The 23,482-nt window shown below is 27.5% G+C and overlaps 1 protein-coding gene across 6 annotated transcripts in view; it reads right to left on the reverse strand.

Annotated features, from left to right (window-relative positions):
• LOC122859535 overlaps positions 1-23,482 on the reverse strand; it is a 63,170-nt gene that overhangs the window by 28,569 nt on the left and 11,119 nt on the right. For all 6 annotated transcript variants that reach the window (XM_044163181.1, XM_044163178.1, XM_044163176.1 and 3 more), the window contains exons 4-5: positions 371-585; positions 196-286 (exon numbers count right to left, since the gene is read on the reverse strand). In XM_044163181.1, coding sequence (XP_044019116.1) covers positions 196-286; positions 371-585 — 306 coding nt within the window. The remainder of the gene's footprint in view (positions 1-195; positions 287-370; positions 586-23,482) is intronic.

Consider the following 23,482-nt stretch of genomic DNA (forward strand, 5'->3'; position numbering starts at 1 on the left):
AGAAAAAAAAATACAACCACCATTTTAATTTCAGCCCAAGACCATGTCAGTTAGTCTTAACTGATTACTGACAAGTAATCAGATATTTTCTTTTTAATATGCACATATGCAGACATCTGTGCACAAGTGTATATAAATAGCGTGGTTTTGTTGTTCTTATATTAACAAAAATTAGAATTATAAAACAGTATTTACCTCGAAATCCATAAGCGGTCATCATTTTTTCTATTGCAATGGGATAAATTATTCCACCTAAGCCAATAATAACTTGAGTAGCACTCATGACCTAATTAATTTCAAAAAATATTAAAGTTTATTAATTAACAAAGGTTGTATATGAATAAAACATTTTGTTTCAAAGGTTTATTACTTTTGTTCTTTTTTTGACGAAATATGCATTGAAATTTGCATTACAGATGGTATTCATTAGTCCTACTCCAATGCCTTGAATAAAGCATATGGTTGCTAATTCATAAAAATGGATAACGAACGCCGAGAGAACGTTCGGAACTGAAAACAGGACTGCTGCTCCAACACCAACAAATCGTATAGAATATTTCTTCAACAAAGCATCTGTCACTAAACCTGTAAATACAATGAAAGAAATTGACAATCTTACTTCGAAAATTAGAAGGATATATTAGAATATATATTAATTCTAATAAATATATTAGAATTCTAAAATAAACCTTTTTTAGAATTATAATTTAAAAAATTGTCTCTATATTGGCAATTCTCGTGCAATTGATAAAATCAATTTAAGTAACTAATACTAACATGTTCTTTGAGAAGTTTTCATTTTTATTCTAGAATGATTCGCAGGGCTTATTTAATTTTGCTTTTCCTTGGACATTCTTATTTTTTTAAAATAAAATTACATGTATATTATTTATTGAATGAATAAAAATGTCCAAGGAAACGCAGTAGCTAAGGGAAAGATGAAGCTAAGGAATTAATGTTGCTTGAAAAATAATTTTTTTGGCAACTGTAATTCCTTAGCTCCAGCTTTTCATTAGCTTCGATTTTTCCTTGGGATTTTTATTTATTTGAAAATGAAATACATGTAACTTTTTTCATTAAATAAATAAAAATCCCAAGGAAAAAGAGTAGCTAAGGAAAAGATGAAGCTAAAAAATGACAGTTGCCAAAGAAATTGTTTTTTTAGGAATATTAATTCCTTAGCTACTGCTTTTCCTTGGATATGTTTTGTTATTAAATGAATAATATGAATGTATATTATTTTATAATTATATATAAATATAATAATAGAAATTTTTATTTTTTAAAAATGAAATTACATATTTACATGTATATTATTTATTTAATAACAGAAAGTTTCCAAGGAAAAGCAGTAGCTAAGGAATTAATGTTGCTAAAAAAATAATTTCTAGGGCAACTGTAATTCCTTAGCTCCATCTTTCCCTTAGATACTATTCCTCCTTGGGATTTTTATTTATTCGAAAATAAAATACATGTAAGTTTTCTCGTTAAATAAATAAAAATGTCCAAGGAAAAAAAGTATCTGAGGAAAAGATGTAGCTAAGGAATTAGTAGTTGCTTTTACAAGGACTGTGAATTGACTCTCGAATAAATTCATTCATATAAAAAATTTTGACTGACTCTTTCATTCATACCCCGGTGGTTGACTTGATAGAGCATTGGAGTTCCACGTGAGTGATCTAGGATCGATCCCCCGTTACGCCGTTTATTTTCGTTTATATAATTATCGTTAATTCAAATTCTATTGCGTCAAAAATAATGATGTCAACTTAATAAATTAATAATAATTGTTTATTTATATTTTTTTATGATTTTTTTTGCAAGCCGGTGTCAAGCCTGGGAACACAAGCCCGTGTCAAGCCTGATACACTAATCCGACACCAGCAAATACATCGTGAACATTCCAGACTTGACACAGGCTTGTGTCTCAGGCCCGAGAGCCGGGTAATCAGGCTTGTCTCAGGCTTGTGCCCGTCGTCACTTCCTACCTGGGATGTTATTTTTTTTATTAAATAAATAAAAATGTCCAAGGAAAAGCAGGGCTGGTACCGAGTTCGTTCCCAAGCCGGATTAAGGCCAAAAAAAAATCCGAGTTCGTTCCGGAGGCGGTACTATTGCAGCCGAGTTCGTTTCCATCGCGATTTCCCCTATTTTAGTTTTGGATACCCCCTCCCTTAACATTTCTCTTTACATTTTTTCCAGGCTTAAGATTGGCGGCAAATTGCAGGCATGTTTAAAAATGTGTTTTATATACATATAATGTATATTGTATATATACATACAGTAGTGGTTTCGGGGACTACTTCATATATACAATGGTGGTTTTGAGGACTTTTTATTTTACCAGGTATAATTTTCATAAATTGAAATGTGAAGTAGGTATTACGACCGATTTATCTTCAATTGATTCCATCTTAAACTATAAATAGTAATAATTCGATGAAAAAATTCAATTATTGACCAAAATAAGAATTTTTTCGTGTGTCCCTGAAACCTCCATTCCAAGAACATCATTTTTCGATCTAATGGAGGTTTCAAGGACTTTTGATAAAAAAAGCAACATTACTGCGCTAAATGCATTTTTACGATTCAATTTAAACTACAAACATGTTCTCAGTGAATTTTCAGTATAAAGAAAATATCACTATGCTTTATAATAACATTTAACATAATTATATCTGTTTTAATATTGCATGTCCCCGAAACCACCAATAACTACCTTTTTTTTTTCACACAGAGGCAGTTTGGAGGACTTAATTTTTTGAACCTCAATTCGATGGAACAGTCAAATTTATGAATTTCGATATGAATTTTCTGGCAGTTCTAAATAAGATTCTTCCCTTTTCATGAAATTCATCGTTGAAATTGCAGTCGACTGGATAATAATTTTCGATTCTACTTTCATCTAAATGTCCCCAAAACCACCATTTTACGGATTTCGTATCTCCAGCTATTGGCAGTTTTAAAGACATTCTGTAAAAATAGAAAATGCACAGGAATACGCAGGAATAGTGTACTCGTTTTTAAGAATCTTTACGGATATCTGTAATCTATAAGACATAACAACAAGTTTTTTCGGAAAACACAAAAAAAAAATTGTTCATCAAATAATTGTTGAAAGTCCTCGAAAGCACCGTGAAATACAATTTTTATAATTGTGGAATGGTTATTTTCAGGACATATGCTAAAATTTGAATAATAAAAAGATATTATATTTGTTACGAGTTCTACTGAAGCTTTCTTTGTGTCCACAGAACGTAGAGGTTTAGAAATTTCATAGAACCTTTCTGATAATCTCAAACGATACTCAAATATGAACGGAATTAACGACGTAATTTCAAAACGTCCTCAAAACCACCATTTTTGATAAAAAGAAATATATAAAAAAAAATTCTCTCAAATTTTCAGAATTTTTACTCAACATTAACCCGTGCCGCAAAAGCTTATTTTCTATTTTCGATTTCGGGATTTTTAGCAAGATTACGATATTCATAGAGACAAGATTTTATGAATAATATTAGAACGTCATTGCAAGCAAAAAATATTGGTCGCAACAGAACTTCGATATCTCGAATACTGTTCGAGGTATCGAAGAAACATGATATTGAATTTTTCTTTTCGTCATTTTTTTAGTAGATAAATAGTTTAGTAAAGAAAAAAATTTTGGAATCGATTTTATTAGTATTTTTTACGAGGAATATTGTGGTTCAAACAGAAATATCGTACCTTCAACTGTTTTCGAGATACTGAGCTTTGAAGGTAAAATATATCGAAATATATTACTAACTTTTCATTGATTTAATATTTTTAAATAATTATAAATTTAAAAAAAATCAATATTAATAATGATTCTAGTAAGATTTCTTACGGAGAAAAACAATAGTGATGATAAAAATTTAATATCTCTATCCATTTTCGAGACATCGATTATTGAAAATTAAAAATATCGATATATTTATAAGATGACGAGTTGTAACTAGAAAAAACTAGATTCCATAGTTATATTACAACTTGAATAAAAGGATATAACTTTCGTTTTTAATGAAATAATGTAAAAGCCAACTTGCAAGAGATCATGATGGTGAAGTTTCCCCTTCCACATTTCTTTTCATAAGAGCCCACCAGATTGAGTGAGTGAGAGCTATGCTTCCCCACCATAAATTCTTGCCAGTCGGCCTTTAGCTGATGAAAAGATGAAGCTAAGGAAGCAATTATGCCGGTAAAATAACGTAGATTTTGTCCCTGGTGAAAATAATCTCTCCAGATTTACTCCGGATTTCTCATGATTTCTCCGGACTTACTCCGGGTTTTCTACGTAATTGAGACTTTCAGAGATATTTATGGAGTAATCTCCAGACTATTTCTATAATATCTCCGCATTTTTTCCGGAATTTTCGCTTTAAAAACAAACACAAAAAATCGGAAAAATCAATAAAGAAACTAGAAATAAGAGTTTACCTACGAAAAATAAAAAAGAAATTTTGTCTGAAAAAATCCGGAGAAAAGGTGGAAAAACTCTGGAATAATATCTCCGGAAGTCTCAATCGCGTAGAAAATCCGGAGAGATTATTTCTACCAGGGGTGTGTTTGGCTATAATTAAGACTAAGTAAAAGGTCTAGCGGCTAAGTGAAAAATCCAGGTGAGGAAAACATGTAGCTAAAGAGAAGAACGTAGCGGGTAAAATAATGTAGATATTGTATGTTTAGCTATAATTAAGGCTAAATAAATGATGTCTCGAAAATGGATAGAGATAATAAATTTTTATCATCACTATTGTTTTTCTCCGTAAGAAATCTTACTAGAATCATTATTAATATTGATTTTTTTAAAATTTATAATTATTTAAAAATATTAAATCAATGAAAAGTTAGTAATATATTTCGATATATTTTACCTTCAAAGCTCAGTATCTCGAAAACTGTGAAAGGTACGATATTTCTGTTTGCACCACAATATTCCTCGTAAAAAATACTAGTAAAATCGATTCCAAAATTTTTTTCTTTACTAAACTATTTATCTACTAAAAAAATGACGAAAAGAAAAATTTAATATCATGTTTCTTCGATACCTCGAAAAGTATTCGAGATATCGAAGTTCTGTTGCGACCAATATTTTTTGCTTGCAATGACGTTCTAATATTATTCATAAAATCTTGTCTCTATGAATATCGTAATCTTGCTAAAAATCCCGAAATCGAAAATAGAAAAAGCTTTTGCGGCACGGGTTAATGTTGAGTAAAAATTCTGAAAATTTGAGAGAATTTTTTTTTATATATTTCTAACCAAATGAGGGGGTGAGAGTGATTAAATTCCACCATAGCCTTTTTAAGGACCACCCTAATATATATAATATATTTTTTCAAATATAAGTCAAAGTAAAATATAAATGTCAATATAAAATAATTTATTTTGAGTGCTTAAAAATAAATAATAATAGATGGAATAAAATAAAAAATAATAATCTAATATTATAAATATTATATATTTTGATATGATATACATAAATATAATATTTTTTATTATTTAATATGTACATTTATATTCCTTAAAATATGTAGTAGAGTAAAATAGAGTAAATATAAAGGTCAATATATAATATAGTATAAGAAATTCAATAATAAATGATGAAATAACAAAAATAAATAATAATATAATAAAATAAATACTATATTTTGATACAAAATACATCTATGCATATTGTATGTTATAAATATAATATTTTTTTTTATCAATTATTCATTATTTATATTTATTTTCTTCAAATATAAGTCATAATTAGTAACTTTTTGCTTATAAAATAAATAACCGTATAGAAAATAAATTCGATATATATGTCAATATATAAAAGTCAAACTTTATATTAAATAGTAATCTCAATTAAAATTAATAAATTAATTAATAAACTAATTATTAAATTGGTATTTTAATTAATAAGTCAATTAATGAAGTATAAATATCTGATATTAATCAATAATATCTTAATAATACTGAAAAGTCGTGTTACACTGGGTAGACTCGGTTGAATTCGGTCTCCGGAAAAAAGCGAACTGGCAAAGTGGAGGGGACACGGTAGGGGAAACGATTGGAACGAACTCGGATTTTTTTTTGGGAACGAACTCGGATGAGGCCCCGCCCTCCAAAATTAATCCGGTCATTTCGGGGAAGTGAAAACGAACTCGGCAATTGCCAAAAGCAGTAGTCGAAGAAAAGATGGGACGTAGGTAAATTCAGATTGAACCTGCTGGGGCCCCTCCCGTGGAGAGGGTCACGGTTTATGCCATTCTACGGCTCTTCTGTTTTCAGTTTTAGCTCTCTCAGTTTTGGCTAGTTTTGCCAAGTCAAATAAAAGTAAATTAAGGGACTTAGAATTTTTTTAAAGTTTTTTAAGGAGCTTCACTCTTGCGACAACTTTCGTTCTATTCAAATCATTAAAATTAAATCAAAATTAAATTAATTACATCAGATAAGAATTAAATAAAATCAATTGAACTTTTACGTTTTTAAAAATCACTGAATATAAAGAAAAACACGATAAATATGGGAACATATAAATTATTTATGAGAAATTTTAAAGAAAAAATCATTGAATATAAAGAAAAATACGATAAAAATGGGAAAATATCTAGTAAATACCAGTAAATATAAAGGAAAATACATAAAAATACGATAAATATTGGAAAAAATCACATAAATATCAGTAAATATAAAAGAAAATATACGAAAATTTCATGGGAAGATCACTAAATATAAAGAAAAATACGATAAATATGAGAAATTTTAAAAGGAAAAATCACTAAACATAAAGAAAAACACGATAAATACGGGAACATATAAATTACTCCCCCCCCTTTCCCTCCCCACTCTCCTCCTACCCCTTCACCCTCCCTTCCCTGAAAATATTTATTTAAAAAAAAAAAAGAATAAAAGATGACCAAAATAAAAAATATATATTTCAGATTGAATTAAATATGTGGAATGAAGAGGCAGAAAGTTTTGAGGGAAAAAAGGGTGACGTGATACGCTGAAAGAATTGAAAATAAATGAATATAAAAAGATTAAAAACTTAACAACGACTTTGACAACGACAAAAACACTAAATTTTAATTCAACAGAGGGAAAAAAGTAAAGTAGAAGAAATAAAATATAATATGGAAATTTATAAATAGATTCTAAACATTCACAGAGTAAAATCATGGTACAACAAAATAAATAAAAACAAAGAATTTAAAAAGGTAGAAGAAAGCGATTCCGGAAATGAAGATGACCCATTAGAAGAAACAAGCAAAATGAACGAAAATTAAATAAACTTTACGCATTATAACAATAAAAAATACATATTTCTATTCACGAATCATTTTTATTCATTACCTCAATTTTCAATAGACTAAAAATTGAAATTAAAATTCCCCCCGAAGGGAAGGCATAGTTTCTTCAGCAACTGTAATATTGATTTTTAAACAAAATGTAGTGTCAGAATTTGTTTTTGCAAGATATTTTTTGAACTGCCGAATCGAATTAGTTGATGTTAAATGAAATTTATGTTTTTTTTTTTCCCAAAAGCAATTATCATATTTATTTTCAATTTTTGGGCCTTATTAGATTTAATATTTCCATTTTTCGATAGGGCCCGATTTCAAATATTGACAGATCGATTCCGGCAATGTTTCAATCGATGACGCTTCATCTGTAGACTTTACGTTATTTTTTTGAAATTTTTCGGTCGTTTATTTTTTTTTTATTAAACAGAAATAAACAACACTAGAAAATTAAACAAAACAAAAAAGATAGTCATTTATTTTACAACAAAATGAAAAAACAAACAACAAAAAAAAAAATAAAAAATCCTACGGAATACTTAGGGTGCACCTTGGGGGACTTGACTATATTTTTTCTTATACGTTTGTAATTTTTAGTTAAAATTTTTCTCAGTGCAGATTGACACGCTCCCAACAACAATTGTTTCAGATTATTCTTACAACAAAGGTAGATCTACATTTATACACATTCCCTCCTAATCCGTTACCCTGTAGGGAATAACAAAATAAAAGGATTTTTTAATATTAACGTGAAATACCAAGTTGATTTATTTTAATTATTCTATGATTATTTGCCTATTCAATTTTGGTTTTACATATTCTTTCTTTTTTTTGTTATTTCATAGTTTAATTTTTAATTTTTCAACTTGGTACGTAACAAAATTGGTGTCAGAAGTGGGATATTCGTAATGTGTCGGGTAGATTTTTTAAACAAAGTGTTATATAAATTTTTTTGTTGAGCTAGAAAAATATTTTTAGTTCATTACACAAACACAAAGTACACAAATATTCATATATATATATCCATGAATTTATTTAATTTTATATTCCGTCGCGGGAGTCACAAATAAATTTTATGATCTTATATTCATTTTTATAAAAATGAATCTTTTATATTTTGATTTTTACATGAACAAATGAATTTGAAAATATATATTTTATTGTATTGAAGTTATATAATTATTTTACAAAAAGATTATTTTATTGAATTCAAAATTTTTGTACCAATACTTTTGTCCGTCGGCAGTAATACTTAGCGAAAATGTCATCAACCAGGTCAAGGGCGAATTCGCCGATCTCTCCTATTTATGAAGAGATAGACCTATGCACTGTGAAAATTTTTGGTTATAAATAAATGGAATTGTTCTTAATTTTAGAAGAAAACTTCTTGGCAAAAAATGGTTTGAAATAAAAAAAAAATTATTTATTTTAAATAAAAAATGGTTTGTTTAGAGATACAAAAAATTCTTGTTTTAAATAACAAATTGTTTATAATATTCAGATAGAGTCTTGTTAAAAACGATAAGTGGTTTGCGTCAAGAAGAAAAACTTCTAAACGCAATCCCCACTACTCCTTGACAGAAGCACTATTATGATTATTATATTCCATAAGTTTCTCGTTTCAAACGGCAGGGGGATTTTTTCAAGCCGAAAACTTCTAAAGTTATGCCACATGACGTTTGACGTAAACGTTGGCTGTTTGTAAAAAGACAATTGTCATTTGTTTAAAACGATATACTGTTTGTTTCAAATGACAGATGACTCAATAAAAACAATAAAAGTAATGAATTAAGAAAAATTAAATTTTGTTATAAACAAAAAGGGTTTTTGATGGAATCAATGTTTGGTTTGATACAAACGGTGTTTTCTTTTAATCAAACTAATATTCTGTTGGAAATGTAAAAAAAAAAAAAATTAAAAATTTAATTTTTTTTTTATGTTGAATTATTTATATTGTTATGAACTTTATCCAACTGTAAGATTGAATTTTTTTTTTTTTTTTTTTTCCTAAACTAAACTACCTAAACAGGGATCGAACCGAGATCCTTTGGGGCGGGAGGCGAGCGCGTTATCCGATTGACCGCGAGATCGAATGTAAAATACAAATTTTAATTCTGTCACATAGAGAATTTTGAAATTGCCGGAAATAATAATAATTTTTTTTTTGAATAACAATTCAATTAATTAATTCCAAATTGATTGGTTATATGTAGTTAAAAAATTATTGTATTTTGAATTTACTTTGAATGGAAAAAGAGTCAGAGAAATTTAAAAATTGAGTAACTCGTCAGTAGCGATATTGTCGAGCAGTATATCAAGAAGTTTCGTACGAATTTTTAGATATTTTTATTAATTATTTACTGAGTTATTAATTTAACAACAATCCGCGAGCTGCCGTAAGGGCGATATATGTGTGATCGTCAGCTTCTTCTCTCGCGGACGCCTATATGCTCATATTGTTGCGGCCGGACCCTCAATTGCCGAGAATAATAATTTTTTTTTTTGAATAATAACTTAATTAATTAATTCCAAATTGATTAATTATAGTCAAAAAATTATTGTATATAATTATTATTCAATATTAAAGATGATTTAATTTAGTTTTAGGTTGAAAAGAAAAAAAGTTGATATAAAAAAAAAAAAAATAATGAAAACACAAAAATTAAATTAAATACAATAATTTTTTAACTACATATAACCAATCAATTTGGAATTAATTAATTGAATTGTTATTCAAAAAAAAAATTATTATTATTTCCGGCAATTTCAAAATTCTCTATGTGACAGAATTAAAATTTGTATTTTACATTCGATCTCGCGGTCAATCGGATAACGCGCTCGCCTCCCGCCCCAAAGGATCTCGGTTCGATCCCCGTTTAGGTAGTTTAGTTTAGGAAAAAAAAAAAAAAAAAAATTCAATCTTACAGTTGGATAAACTTAATAACAATATAAATAATTCAACATAAAAAAAAATTAAATTTTTAATTTTTTTTTTTTTCACATTTCCAACAGAATATTAGTTTGATTAAAAGAAAACACCATCAAACCAAACATTGATTCCTTCAAAAACCCTTTTTATTTATAACAAAATTTAATTTTTCTTAATTCATTACTTTTATTGTTTTTATTGAGTCATCTGTCATTTGAAACAAACAGTATATCGTTTTAAACAAATGACAATTGTCTTTTTTGGCAAGAACGTTTACGTCAAACGTCATGTGGCATAACTTTAGAAGTTTTCGGCTTGAAAAAATCCCCCTGCCGTTTGAAACGAGAAACTTATGGAATATAATAATCATAATAGTGCTTCTGTCAAGGAGTAGTGGGGATTGCGTTTAGAAGTTTTTCTTCTTGACGCAAACCACTTATCGTTTTTAACAAGACTCTATCTGAATATTATAAACAATTTATTATTTAAAACAAGAATTTTTTGTATCTCTAAACAAACCATTTTTTATTTAAAATAAATAATTTTTTTTTTATTTCAAACTATTTTTTGCCAAGAAGTTTTCTTCTAAAATTCAGAAGAAATTTTTCACAGTGTGCGCTGAAGCAATGCTGGGGAGAAAAGTAGATGCGGAAAAAATAAAAACGTTAATTACTGAATTACAAATATGTGCAAATGATTTTGTTCAAATTATTCCTACCCTCGGGGAGGTCGATTTAGAAAAAAATATTGATGGGATCGAATATGCAAATACTAAAGAAACTATTGAAAAATCAAAACAACATGTAGAATGTGGAGATCAAATGGTGAATATTACTGGTAAATTGAATGTCGCGTTTGATCGTTTAATTTCTAATAATGATATTTTGTATAATGAAAATTTAAATTTAACAAAAAAATGGTGTGGTGAAAAAAAGAGAGTGATTGAATTGATTCAGGAAAATAAAATTTTAAGCGATAGATATAGTACCTTGAGTGAGGAAAAGAATGAGTGTCGTCAGTAACTTGAGAGATTGCAGAGTGACCGTGAATCATATAATTTTTACATGTCAAGTGAGAGAGAGAATGTTTTGAGTGAGACAATGAATCAGCTGCAACGTGAAAACGAAGACTTGAAAAAAGAATCTCAAGTCAATCGCAATGTTATTTCCTCTATGAAAATTTTTAATCAACAAAGTAAAGACAATTTTATTCCAGATTTTATTAATAATGATCATGTAAATTCTACTTTAAAAAATGAACGTCCAAATTCACAATTAAATAGACATTATATTCTTTAATTAATCAGAAAAATTCAGAAGTAAAAACAGTAGAGCCAGTCGAGATAATTACCGTCGGTAAATTTTCTTTACGAGATGCTCTTGACGTAATTCCTAAATATGACGGTAAAACAAATTCTATTTGCGGATTTATTAGTAGTTGCCGGTCAGCTTTGGAACTTTTGGATCCACAATGGACAAAAGCTTTTATGCTTTCAATCAAAAATAAAATTACAGATCCTAAAATCAGTCTAATTGCTATCAGAATTTTCATCTCTTGATGAGCTAGAAAGATTGCTCGGTACAGTTACATACACGGGAAAAAGCTTTGAGTCACTCTGGAATGAGCTATCTATTGTATTAATGAATGATAATGAGAATGTTGATGAGTATGGAAGTAGAGTGTTGAAATTATATAATGATTTAATTGATTGCAATGAGGGTGATAATGATGGTTTTGGAACAATGAGTAAATCTAAAATTGAGGAAAAAACTATACGTCAATTTATTAAAAGGTTATTGCCTGAAGTATGTTTGAGAGTCGAATGTAAGAATTTGGATACAACAGATTTTTTGAAAGTGTGGAAACTACTAAAAAAAATTTATAATGAACATGTTGACAGTTTAAAGCTTAGAAGATCAAAAGAAGTTAAAATCGTGCAAGCAAATAAAGTTGAGAAACCGTCGGAAACTGTCTCGATACCAAATAATAATTTTTTACGTAATTTTTCAAGTCAAAGATATAATAATAATTTTCCAAGAAATAATAACAATAATTTTCCAAGAAATAATAACAATAATTTTAATAACAATTATAGAAATTACTGACAAAATGAACCAGTTGTTTCAAGTCAAGATAATAATTTGAATGCTCAAAAAATCTAACGAATAATAATTCAGTTTGTAGTTTTTGCCAAAAACCGAAGCATGATATGAATAATTGTTTTGCATTACAAAATGCTCAGAGAAAATTTCTTGAACATCAAGCTCAAAAAAACGGGGATGGGCCGAAATAAAGCTAAGTAAAAGATATAGCTGGTAAAATTATGTAGGTATTGTGTTTGGCTATAAATATAGCTAAGTAAAAAATATAGCTAAGTAAAAAACCTAGAGACCAAGTAAAATAAACTTGGATATATTCATTATTTTCGAAAAAAAAATATATATTCGTGCTTAACAATACGCGACAATCAATAATTAGCAGTTTTTTTTTTTAAATAAACAAAAATTTCGACTTTTTTTTAAAAAAAAAAAAAATTGTATACATTTTAAAAAAAATATCGATAAAATATCGATAAGAAGTAATATATGCAGCTGAAACGTTCAACTGACTAATGTTTATGAAAAAAAAAAAAAATTTTATTGTCTATTTACAAAAAAAAGTAAATTGTAAATAAATTTCAGTTATACCTGTTAGAATTTGTATACAATGTCATTTTTAGATTTTTGAAGGTAATAAGTATGTGTTTTATAGTTGAATTGAAACAAAAAACAAAATGTTATGTTTAAAAATTTACAAAAAAAAAAACGAAAAGTAAATTTTAAAACAATTTTTATTATGTCTGTCCAAATAGGAGAAATTTTTTTCACTTATAAATGACATATGTCAGATATCTCCTAATTCATTAATATTCAAAATTGCCTTATGGTAACAGTTACCGACCGCTGGATAACCTATTATACTATACATAATCTACCATTGCGCTTATTATAGTAATGGAGTCAGGCTAACATCCGTCACAGGATATGACGCTCTTTTTTTGGTTTTTTCATTTCACTCCTACTGTCACCCGCGCCTAAAGGTGTTTACACATCAAAAATTAAACTTTAATTCTAAACTTGATAGAAAAGAAAATAAAAATGATAATTTTAATGAAATAAAAAGAGTAAATTTTTTAGATGAAATATCTGTATCGGAAGACTCATCGAATAATAATAATAAAAATAAAATGAATGAAAATAAAGATTTAAATATTGCTACGCGAAGTATAAATATTACTATTGCAAAAGGAGTTAACGAAAGAATTAAATTTATTGAAGAAACTAATAATAAACGTAATCAAACAAAGATTTTCCGCGATAATGACAAAATGTTTTTGTTTAATAAAAAAATTCTAGACGATACGGGAAAAATACTCGAGAAAACTAGAAAAAATATTGACAACGAAATGTATAATTTAAGTGATAATAAAAATGATGATGATTTAAATAATGAAAATAATAATGAGTCTGATAATGACAAAGATTTTATTGATGATAATTTTAATGAAGATATTGAGTTGAAGAATAAAGAAACTAGATGTTTAAGAAACCAAGAATATAGTATTTTAAGTAACAATGAAATAAATGACGAAGTAACTGTCGAAAATAATAAAAATATATGCGTACACGCGAATAAAATCGAGAAAAATGTTAATAATGAATACGTTGATAAAAAAGGTTCTAATAATGATAAAAATAATTTTGAAGTTAATAATAAAGAAATAAATTGCAAAGATGTTGATAATAATATTGAACGTGTAATAAATATAATTAAAGTTCATAAACCGTATGGAATAACCGATGATGTGTTGAACGAAATTGATTTAAATAAAATTAATGAAAATAATAAAAAGAATAAAATGAAAAATAATATGAGTCCGAAGAAATTAGATATTAGATATTAGAGTGAAATCATCCCGAGATGACCTAATGAAAACATATGATAAAAAATTAAAGTCGGATACAAAGAAGTTTAAAAATAAAGTAATTGACAAAGGTAAATCAAAAATTAATATTGTAGAAAAATTTAAGGGGGAACGTAGACCAGGGACGCACCCGAGTTCAGTGCCGTGGCACCCGTAGCGAGGGACGTGACTTATCGTCCATACCGGTCTCCATGACCGTCCGTTGTCATTTTCATTTTTTGACTAGTTTCGTCTAGTTTTGCCATGTTGAAAATAATGTACTTAGAAAAAAAAAAAGGAACTCAGCTTAGCCTTAGATGTAGCAAAGTAAAAAATCTAAAATAATGTAGATATTGATGTGTGGCTACAATTACAGCTAAGTAAAAAATCTACCTGAGTGAAAAATCTAGCTAAGTAAAATAATGTAGATATTGATTGTTCGGCTACAATTACAGCTAAGTAAAAAATCTAGCTAAGTAAAATAATATAGATATTGATTGTGTGGCTATAATTGAAGCTAAGTAAAAAATCTAGCTAAGTGAAAAATCTAGCTAAGTAAAATAATGTAGATATTGATTATGTGGCTACAATTACAGCTAAGTAAAAAATCTAGCTAAATAAAATAATGTAGATATTGATTGTGTGGCTACAATTACAGCTAAGTAAAAAATCTAGCTAAGTAAAATAATGTAGATATTGGTTGTGTGGCTACAATTACAGCTAGTAAAAAATATAGCTAAGTAAAATAATATAGATATTGATTGTGTGGCTATAATTGAAGCTAAGTAAAAAATCTAGCTAAATGAAAAATGTGTGGCTACAATTACAGCTAAGTAAAAAATCTAGCTAAGTGAAAAATCTAGCTAAGTGAAATAATGTAGATATTGATTGTGTGGTTACAATTACAGCTAAGTGAAAAATCAAGCTAATTACTTAGCTAGATTTTTCACTTAGCTGTAATTAAAATAATGTAGATATCGATTGTTTGGCTATAATGGAAGCTAAGTAAATAATCTTGCTAAGTAAAATAATGCAGATAATGATTGTGTGGCTACAATTACAGCTAAGTGAAAAATCTAGCTAAGTAAAATAATCCAGATATCTAAATTTTTTTTTTTTAAGGTACTTAGTTTTTTTTATAAAATTTAATTTTTTTTTCTAAGTCCATTGTTTTCAACATGGCAAAACTAGACGAAACTAGTCAAAAAATAAAAATGACAACGGACGGTCATGGAGACCAGTATGGACGATAAGTCACGTCCCTCACCGCGGGGGCCACGGCACTGAATTCGGATATTCCCTAGACCAGATAGGGCGAGATTAAAATCGAACCCAGAATATTATAATCCTGGTAAAAAATTTGTTGAAGGAAAAATTGCTGAAAATCGTTACACAAAAAAAATATAGATAAAAAAAAAATATATAAATTAAATAAAAGAAAAACAATTAACGAAAAAATTGAAAAACAAAGAAATTACTAATTGTCGGGATAAATATTCCTAATAAAATTGAAAATAAAATTTTATACATATATATTAGGGTGTTTTTTTTTTTTCGATATTTTTTTTTCTCTTCACCCATCTTCATACAAGTTTATACAGCTCTAAATCATGCCCAGAAAAAATTTGAACTCAATTGAAAAATATTTAGAGGTGGTTCAGGGGTCATTTGTTTTTTCCATTTGATTAACATGGGTTTAATACACTTCATTCACCATTTTGATCATGGAGGCTTTAATTTTTGACCGTTCAAGTTCGCGTTGGTCTTATTTTATAGAGTATTGAATTTTATAGCATATAATATTCATAGTTTTGATCATTTACAATTTTGTTTTTCAGAAAAATTGTAAATACTACCTTTTTGAAGCATTATTTCACTATTTTTTTTAATTGTAAATGATCAAAACTATGAATATTATATGCTATAGAATTTAATACTCTATCAAAGACTAACGTGAACTTGAACGGTCGAAAATTAAAGCCTCCATGATCAAAATAGTGAATGAAGTGTATTAACCCCATGTTAATCAAATGGAAAAAACAAATGACTCCTGAACCACCTCTAAATATTTTTCAATTGAGTTCAAATTTTTTCTGGGCATGATTTAGAGTTGTATGAACTTGTATAAAGATGGGTGAAGAGAAAAAAAAATATCGAAAAAAAAAAAAACACCCTAATATATATATATGAATTGATATTTTTTTTTATACATACACAAAAACAAATACACAAATAATACATTGAAATAGATACATACACACATATAAAATAGTTTTATGTTACAAGGGCAGTGGGAATAATGTGTGAATTTCCAAAGCGCAAGAGGGGTAGTGCGCTTTTTAGAAATTCTTACATTATTACCACTGTCCCTAGTAACATAAAATATGGTTCGTTACATGTGCCCAATCAGAGAGCCCGCTCACAACTCATTTGGAGGGGAAACACTCGCCAAGGCTCGTGCTTGCCCCTCTAAATTCGTTGAGAGCACACTCTCTGAGTGGGCACTTGTAACGAAATATACTATTTTATTTATTGGGAAATACTAAAATCAAAAACAAAAATATATACTCAATTTTTTTTAATAATAAAATCTTTTTAATAATGATAAAAATAAAATGAATCAAAATCGAATACTATTTTTTGGCATTCGTACTTAAAAAAGACTACATTACACCCGTATTTTCATGTGTAAAGTTTTCAATATACACATTAGTAAAAATAATGTGTAGTTTTTCATTTTACACATTGTTTTGACTGAAATAATGCGTAAAATGAAAAACTACACATTATTTTTTTTATTTTTAATGGGAAACCACCAACACAACTAAACATTGTATGACGGTGTGATATTTATTTTTTTTTTTATGAACTGGTGCAGCCCTCTGACGACTAAACATGCTGAACATAACTAAACATAACCATGGCTTTGTATACATTCTGTCTAAATATAAGTGACAGCTTGAGACAGTTTAACAACAAAATACAATCTTATTTCAACAAAAATTAATAATTAAAATATATCATATTAACAAAAAAAATTAAATAAAATTGCAAAAACTGTTTTAATGAGTGATAATGTCATATATGTGACAGTGAAACTAATGCCAAAAAAAATCAAAAGAGTTTATATATATAAAAAAGCATACATGGAATTTAAAAAAAAAAAAAAACAAAAACATTTAATAAATTGTTGAGATATATCAAAATAGATAGATATTTTATAAATGTAGGATACTATTATTTTTTTTTTTTATTGAGGCCATCTGATTTATTTGTTATTCTTATTTATTTAAAGCAATATTGTTATTTATTAATATCAATTTTATTTTTTGTATTCATGTTAATTTTATTTTTTGTGATCATATTAATTTTGTTTATTTGAATCATATTAATTTTGTTTATTTAAATTATATTAATTTTGTTTATTTAAATCATATTAATTTTGTTCATTTAAATCGTATTAATTTTTTTTTTTTTTTTCATCATATTGATTTTTTTTTTTTTTTTAATCATATTAATTTTTTTTTTTTTAATTCTGGGGGCGTTTCACCCCCCCTCCCCAGACCCCCCACGAGGGCTCCGCCCTTCGAACCCGCCAGGGCTGCTCGCCCTGGACCCGCATTACGGCCCCACGTATTTCTTGATCGTAATTAATATCAAATGGTCTAATTATTTTGTAGTCTCTTCCAAGTACTTATGGCAAAAAATAGTATGCTTTACACGGGTATAATGCTGATGACTCTTACGATATTGAGGCTTTGCTCGTCACATGCACAGCGTTGCCTCAAAATCGTGCGAGTATCATCAGCCTTACACTCTAGTAAAGCAATGTACTATTTATAAATTTAATAATAATTTTTTTTTATTTTTGATCTCACATTGAATTTTTTTTTAAATAAAAGAATATAGAAAAAATTAAAGGCTAACAATCCTGATCCTTATCTTCCTAAATCCTAAAATAAATCAATGGAGTGCAGTTCACAGGGAGTCGCAAATTTTTGAGGCCTGAGGATTTTATTGTGCCATAAATGGCAACGCCGCAATATTGCATTGAAGTCAATGGTTGCTGTCAGAAAATTAAAAGGAGAGAGTAATAAAAGAAGAAAACAATATCAGTCAACATGCATCAGAAAAGAGTTTGAGGGGAACTCATCAAGCCAGCACGCGTTCACGTTAGCCGTCAATAGGTGCAAAATATGAGAAAATTATGTTATAAATACAAAGTTCGAATACTTTTGAGAAAGCTGGAAGTATTGATATTTGTCCGTAATTGGCAATTAAATTTTTGTCACCTTTTTTATAGACTAGACATACTCTTGTCATTTTAAATTTGTCAGGGTATGTACCTTGTTTGATGGAATTATTGAATATGACATGCAACGGATAGATAAAAGCATCCGGGTATAATTTAATTAACGTGGCAGGGATATTATCCATACCCAATCTGTCCTTGTTCTCTAGTTTTAGAATTACTCGTGCAATATCAATCTTATCAATGGAGATAGTGTTATCACGTTTACAGTGAGAAGAATATATTAAATCTTATATATTAGAATAAAAATTACTGTCTGAAGGATTATAAATCTTTTCAAATTCACGCGAGAACTCATTTGCAATGATGTGTTTATCTGTTGTAAAATGGGTACCGAGACGTAATTCCTACGGACTTTCTTCCCACGACTGTTTCCCCATTGACATTGTACCGACGGACTGTCACCCTACCTGACTTAGTATTTACGGACTCTTAGCCGACGACGACTTTCTCCCCACAGACACTATACATTTATATTGTCATAGTCAGCAGTCCAATTCACAGGGCATTACAATTTAGGGCTTTTTTCCTCCACTGGCGGCGCTTGTAGAGCTTTTATATGTGAAATTTATATAAAAAAAATTTGACAAGCGCCAACACCGGCAAAAAAACGCCTTAAATTGTAAAAAATTTGCCCTCTGAATTGGACTGCAGACATCTTTTATTGTGATTTCGTGTAATTAATGTAACAATAAAATATATAAATTTATTAATAATAATCAACAACAATTAATAATAATTATCATTTGTGTAATAAGTGTATAAATTTGTGTACACAAGTGTGTACATAATTTTGAATGTGAATATATTATTATTATAAATATATATATTTGATGAGTATTTGATTATTTAATTATAGATTTATATATTTCTATATTTTTAATTTTTTTATAATTATTTTTTATAGATTGACGAAATGACTTTAAAATTATTATTATTCAAAATTATATTGTTTTATATTTGTAGTTGTATAAAAATTTCAATACTGTTTATTAAGAGCTGTTGCTTTGAATATTAAAATTAAAATTATATTGTTTTGTATTTAAAGTTGTCATATAAAAATTTCAGTACTGTTTATTAAAGTTTTATATTTTTTTTCAATAAATTATATTGTAGACTAGTAGGCCGGACCCGGCGTTGCCGGGTAATGCTTATCTCAATATGTTTTATTCTTTTTTTTTTTTTATTATCGTTATTTTTCTTCTTAGCAACAGAAACACAAATAATTAAACGAAAAAAACATTTCATATGTGTACATGTATAAAGTATACAAATATAATATAATATACAAAGTTGTAGCGTTTAAAAAGACAAACACGAAAAAAAAACGAAAATTCTTGAGCGCTACATTTTTTCTCAATATTATTTTTTAATTAGAGCCATATTTTTTCAGGAAAATCCATGAACAAATAAAATTGGGCCGAAAAAAAAAGTGATTTTATCGAAAAATTTTTCAAATAAAAAGTGTTAGTTTTGATGTAAAAAACGTAACGGTGAAAAAAATAATTGTTGTATTCATTCAAAAAAACTATGTTTATACCGGAAACTCCGCCATTTTGGATTTTTCGAATTTTTTTTTTTTCTATGTCCCCCTCCAAACCCTACAACTTTTACTTGAAACATTTTTTAATTTAAGCTTTATTTTTTAAAATAAATGCATTGATAAATTAAAATGGGACACTGTTTAGAATACATACAAATATTATATTGTATAATAAAATATATACAGGTAAGTTTCAAATATTAATACCGTTGGGGCTGGTTACGGTTATGGTTATTAATATATTAATCTCATATCGATAGAGCTATTGAAAATAAAAAAGTCAAAAATTCCTAGACAAATACAATTGCACAGTTTTTTCGAATTTTTAATGTATTTTTACCACTTAGTATAATATAAAAATATATTCAAAGACTCGTTATCACTTGGTGGTTTCAACTTTTTCTTCTATATTTTGATTTGAAAAATAAACACGTTGACCATTTTCGAGATGAACATGTAAATGTTGAATATTTGGATATCGATCATGTATTTTAAAACCTAGTATCCGCCAAACTGCCTCATTTCTACTTACATATCTTCCTGATTGATATTTATTAATTTCATTATTATTTTTATTTTCTATTGAATAAATTGCTTGATCATTTCCTTTGTGTATATATTTTAATATATACTTTACCACAACTACTGAACTACATGACTATAATTGAAAGCTTTCATTTCGAATTTTTTTTTCATTTTAGAATGTCTTCGTTGTGTACGTTCACTTTTCTGTTTATGAATTTTATCTAACGTTAATGTTTATACATCTTCTCGTGGTTCATCATCATCTTCTCGGATTTAATCATGTGGATCTTTGAATCTTTCTAATCTTCTTCCTAATAATGTTTTTCTTCCAATATTTTGTTTTCTTTTCAGCATATTAATCACTTATTTGTAAAATGACACGTCAGTTATAAGAGATAATTTTATGCAATTCAAATGATTGTCTTTTTTTTAAAAAATACAGCTTACTTCAAATAAGAATAAAATTATTAAATCAATGAAAATTTTCAAAAAAAAATATTTTCCAATACATGTAATTATTCTAATATCCAATTCACCTTTTTTTGAACTTGGAACGTCAGGAAATATTTTTAAGTTTTCATTATCATAGATTCTGAACATCAAGAAAAAATCATTTATTATGTTCATATTTCCAAATAAACCTAAATGTACGTAACTCGAAATATAGTTGTAACCCTCACATTATAAAAATAACGATTGTCATCGGTAATTATAAGAGAGATCATATTTTCCAATAAACCAAAGTAATCAGGTTTTTTTAAACAACCTTAGTACATCAGGAAATATTTTCAATTTTTTATTATCGTAAATTCTGAACATCAACGAAAAAAGATTTATTATGTTCATATTGCTAAATAGACTTAAATGTACGTTATTCACAAAATAGTTAGAATTGTTCTCATTATAAAAATAACGTTTGTCATCGGTAATTATAAGAGAGTCAAATGGATATGACAATTCGATAACCTCAAATGAAATCTAAAAATTGCATAAAATCTGAACGTCAAGGAAAAAACATTTATTATGTTTATATTTCCAAATAGACCTAAATGTACATAACCCGAAAAATAGTTGTAACTGTCTCATTATGAAAATCTCGATTGTCATCGGTAATTATAAGAGAGATAAAATATGTCAACTTAATAACCTCCATTAAAATGTTGAAATTTTTCAAACTTTTTTGTAAATCGAAAAATATTCTACTCATCTTATCAACAGCGATCATATTTTCCAGTAAATTAAAGTATTCAGCTTCTTTTCAACACTCTTAGTACATCAGGTAATATTTTCAGTTTTTTATTATCGTAAATTCTGAACATCAACGAAAAAAAATTTATTATGTTCATATTTCCAAATAGACCTGAATGTAAGTAACTCGAAAAAAAGTTGAAACTTTCTTCTTGACTGAAATATAAAATTGTCATCGGTAATTATAAGAGAGGGCAAATATGTTGCTAACGTTAATTTTTGTTCGGGTGTTCCATTATAATTTGTTTTGAATAAATTTTAATTTCAACGTTCAATTGTTTTTTTTTTCTCTTTAAATTTTTTTTGTTTTTTTTTTTAATGTCGTTGATTTTCGTTGCCAAGAAAAGTTTATAAATCAAGAAAGGTTAGGATACATAATTGACGTTTTATACACATCATGAATCGCCAAATTTTCAAAGTTTGTTTTTTATAATTTTTTTATTATTGTTTTTAACATTTATTGGTAATTTCTTTCCTTTGAATTAGACATGTTGCGATATGACTTTCAATAATAGATATATTTTATTTAAATTCGATTATATATCTTTGAAAGTCATTGATAAACATTCGAAAAAAAAAAAATCATATAAAATGCTTCTCGACATGTTGAAGAAAAATTTTTTCTCAATTGCGAATAACCACAGTATACAATTGGATCAAATAGAGATTTCAGAATATGAACAGGAATTCTCGTTCGATAATCCAGGTTTGTTTTTATTTTTTTATAAAAGAGATTATTTCTAGATTTGACATTATTTCATTTCTTGCAGAGGTAATCAGATTACTGGAGATGATTAATGAAAGTGTACGTAATGATTTTGCATGTTAAATATGTGAAAAAGGAAAATTGACGATGTCATTATCCGAAAATGCCATTATATGTTCTTTTTGTCATTTGAAGATTCCTAACATTGATACAAAACGACTTCGAAATGGAATTCTAAGTTTAGAAAGAGAACATTTAAGTAATTGTAATTTTGAAACTTGGTTCAGTTATTTATTAGATAACGGCATTCTTAAATGTTTGGATTACTGTTGTGAACCCTGTCTTACTTGTATAACTCTTATTGATCCAAATAGAATAAATATAATAAATAGATTATAAATCGAATACCATCAATACCTGTTACGTTTTTTTTTTATTCTCTACCTATATTCTTTTATCAAAACTTGAATCTACTCATTTTGAAAAAAATTCATTATGTTCATGTTTCCAAATAGACCTGAATGTAAGTAACTCGAAATATACTTTCAACTTTCAATTGTTTTTTTTTATAATGTTGTTGAATTTCTGTTGCCAAGCAAGATTTGTGATTCAAGAAAAGTTAAGATACATAGTTGGTATACACAATTGAAAATAAATAAATAAATAAAATAAATAAATGGTAAATTATGTTCAAAGAATTTATAGTTTAATTTTATTCTTGGATATTTCCGGATTTCTCATGATTTCTCCGGATTTTCTCCAAATTTCTCTGGATTTTCTCCCGACTTTCTCGGGATTTCTCCGGATTTCCTACGCAATTGAGACTTTCGAAGATATTATTCCGGAGTTTTTTCGGGTTTTCTCCGGATTTTTTCAGAAAAAATTTATTTTTTATTTATCGTATGTAAACTCTTACTTCTACTTTTTCTTAGTAATTTTTCCATTTTTTTAAGTTTGTTT

Source organism: Aphidius gifuensis, linkage group LG6, assembly GCF_014905175.1.
Source record: "Aphidius gifuensis isolate YNYX2018 linkage group LG6, ASM1490517v1, whole genome shotgun sequence".
In the NCBI taxonomy this organism is placed as follows: domain Eukaryota; kingdom Metazoa; phylum Arthropoda; class Insecta; order Hymenoptera; family Braconidae; genus Aphidius; species Aphidius gifuensis.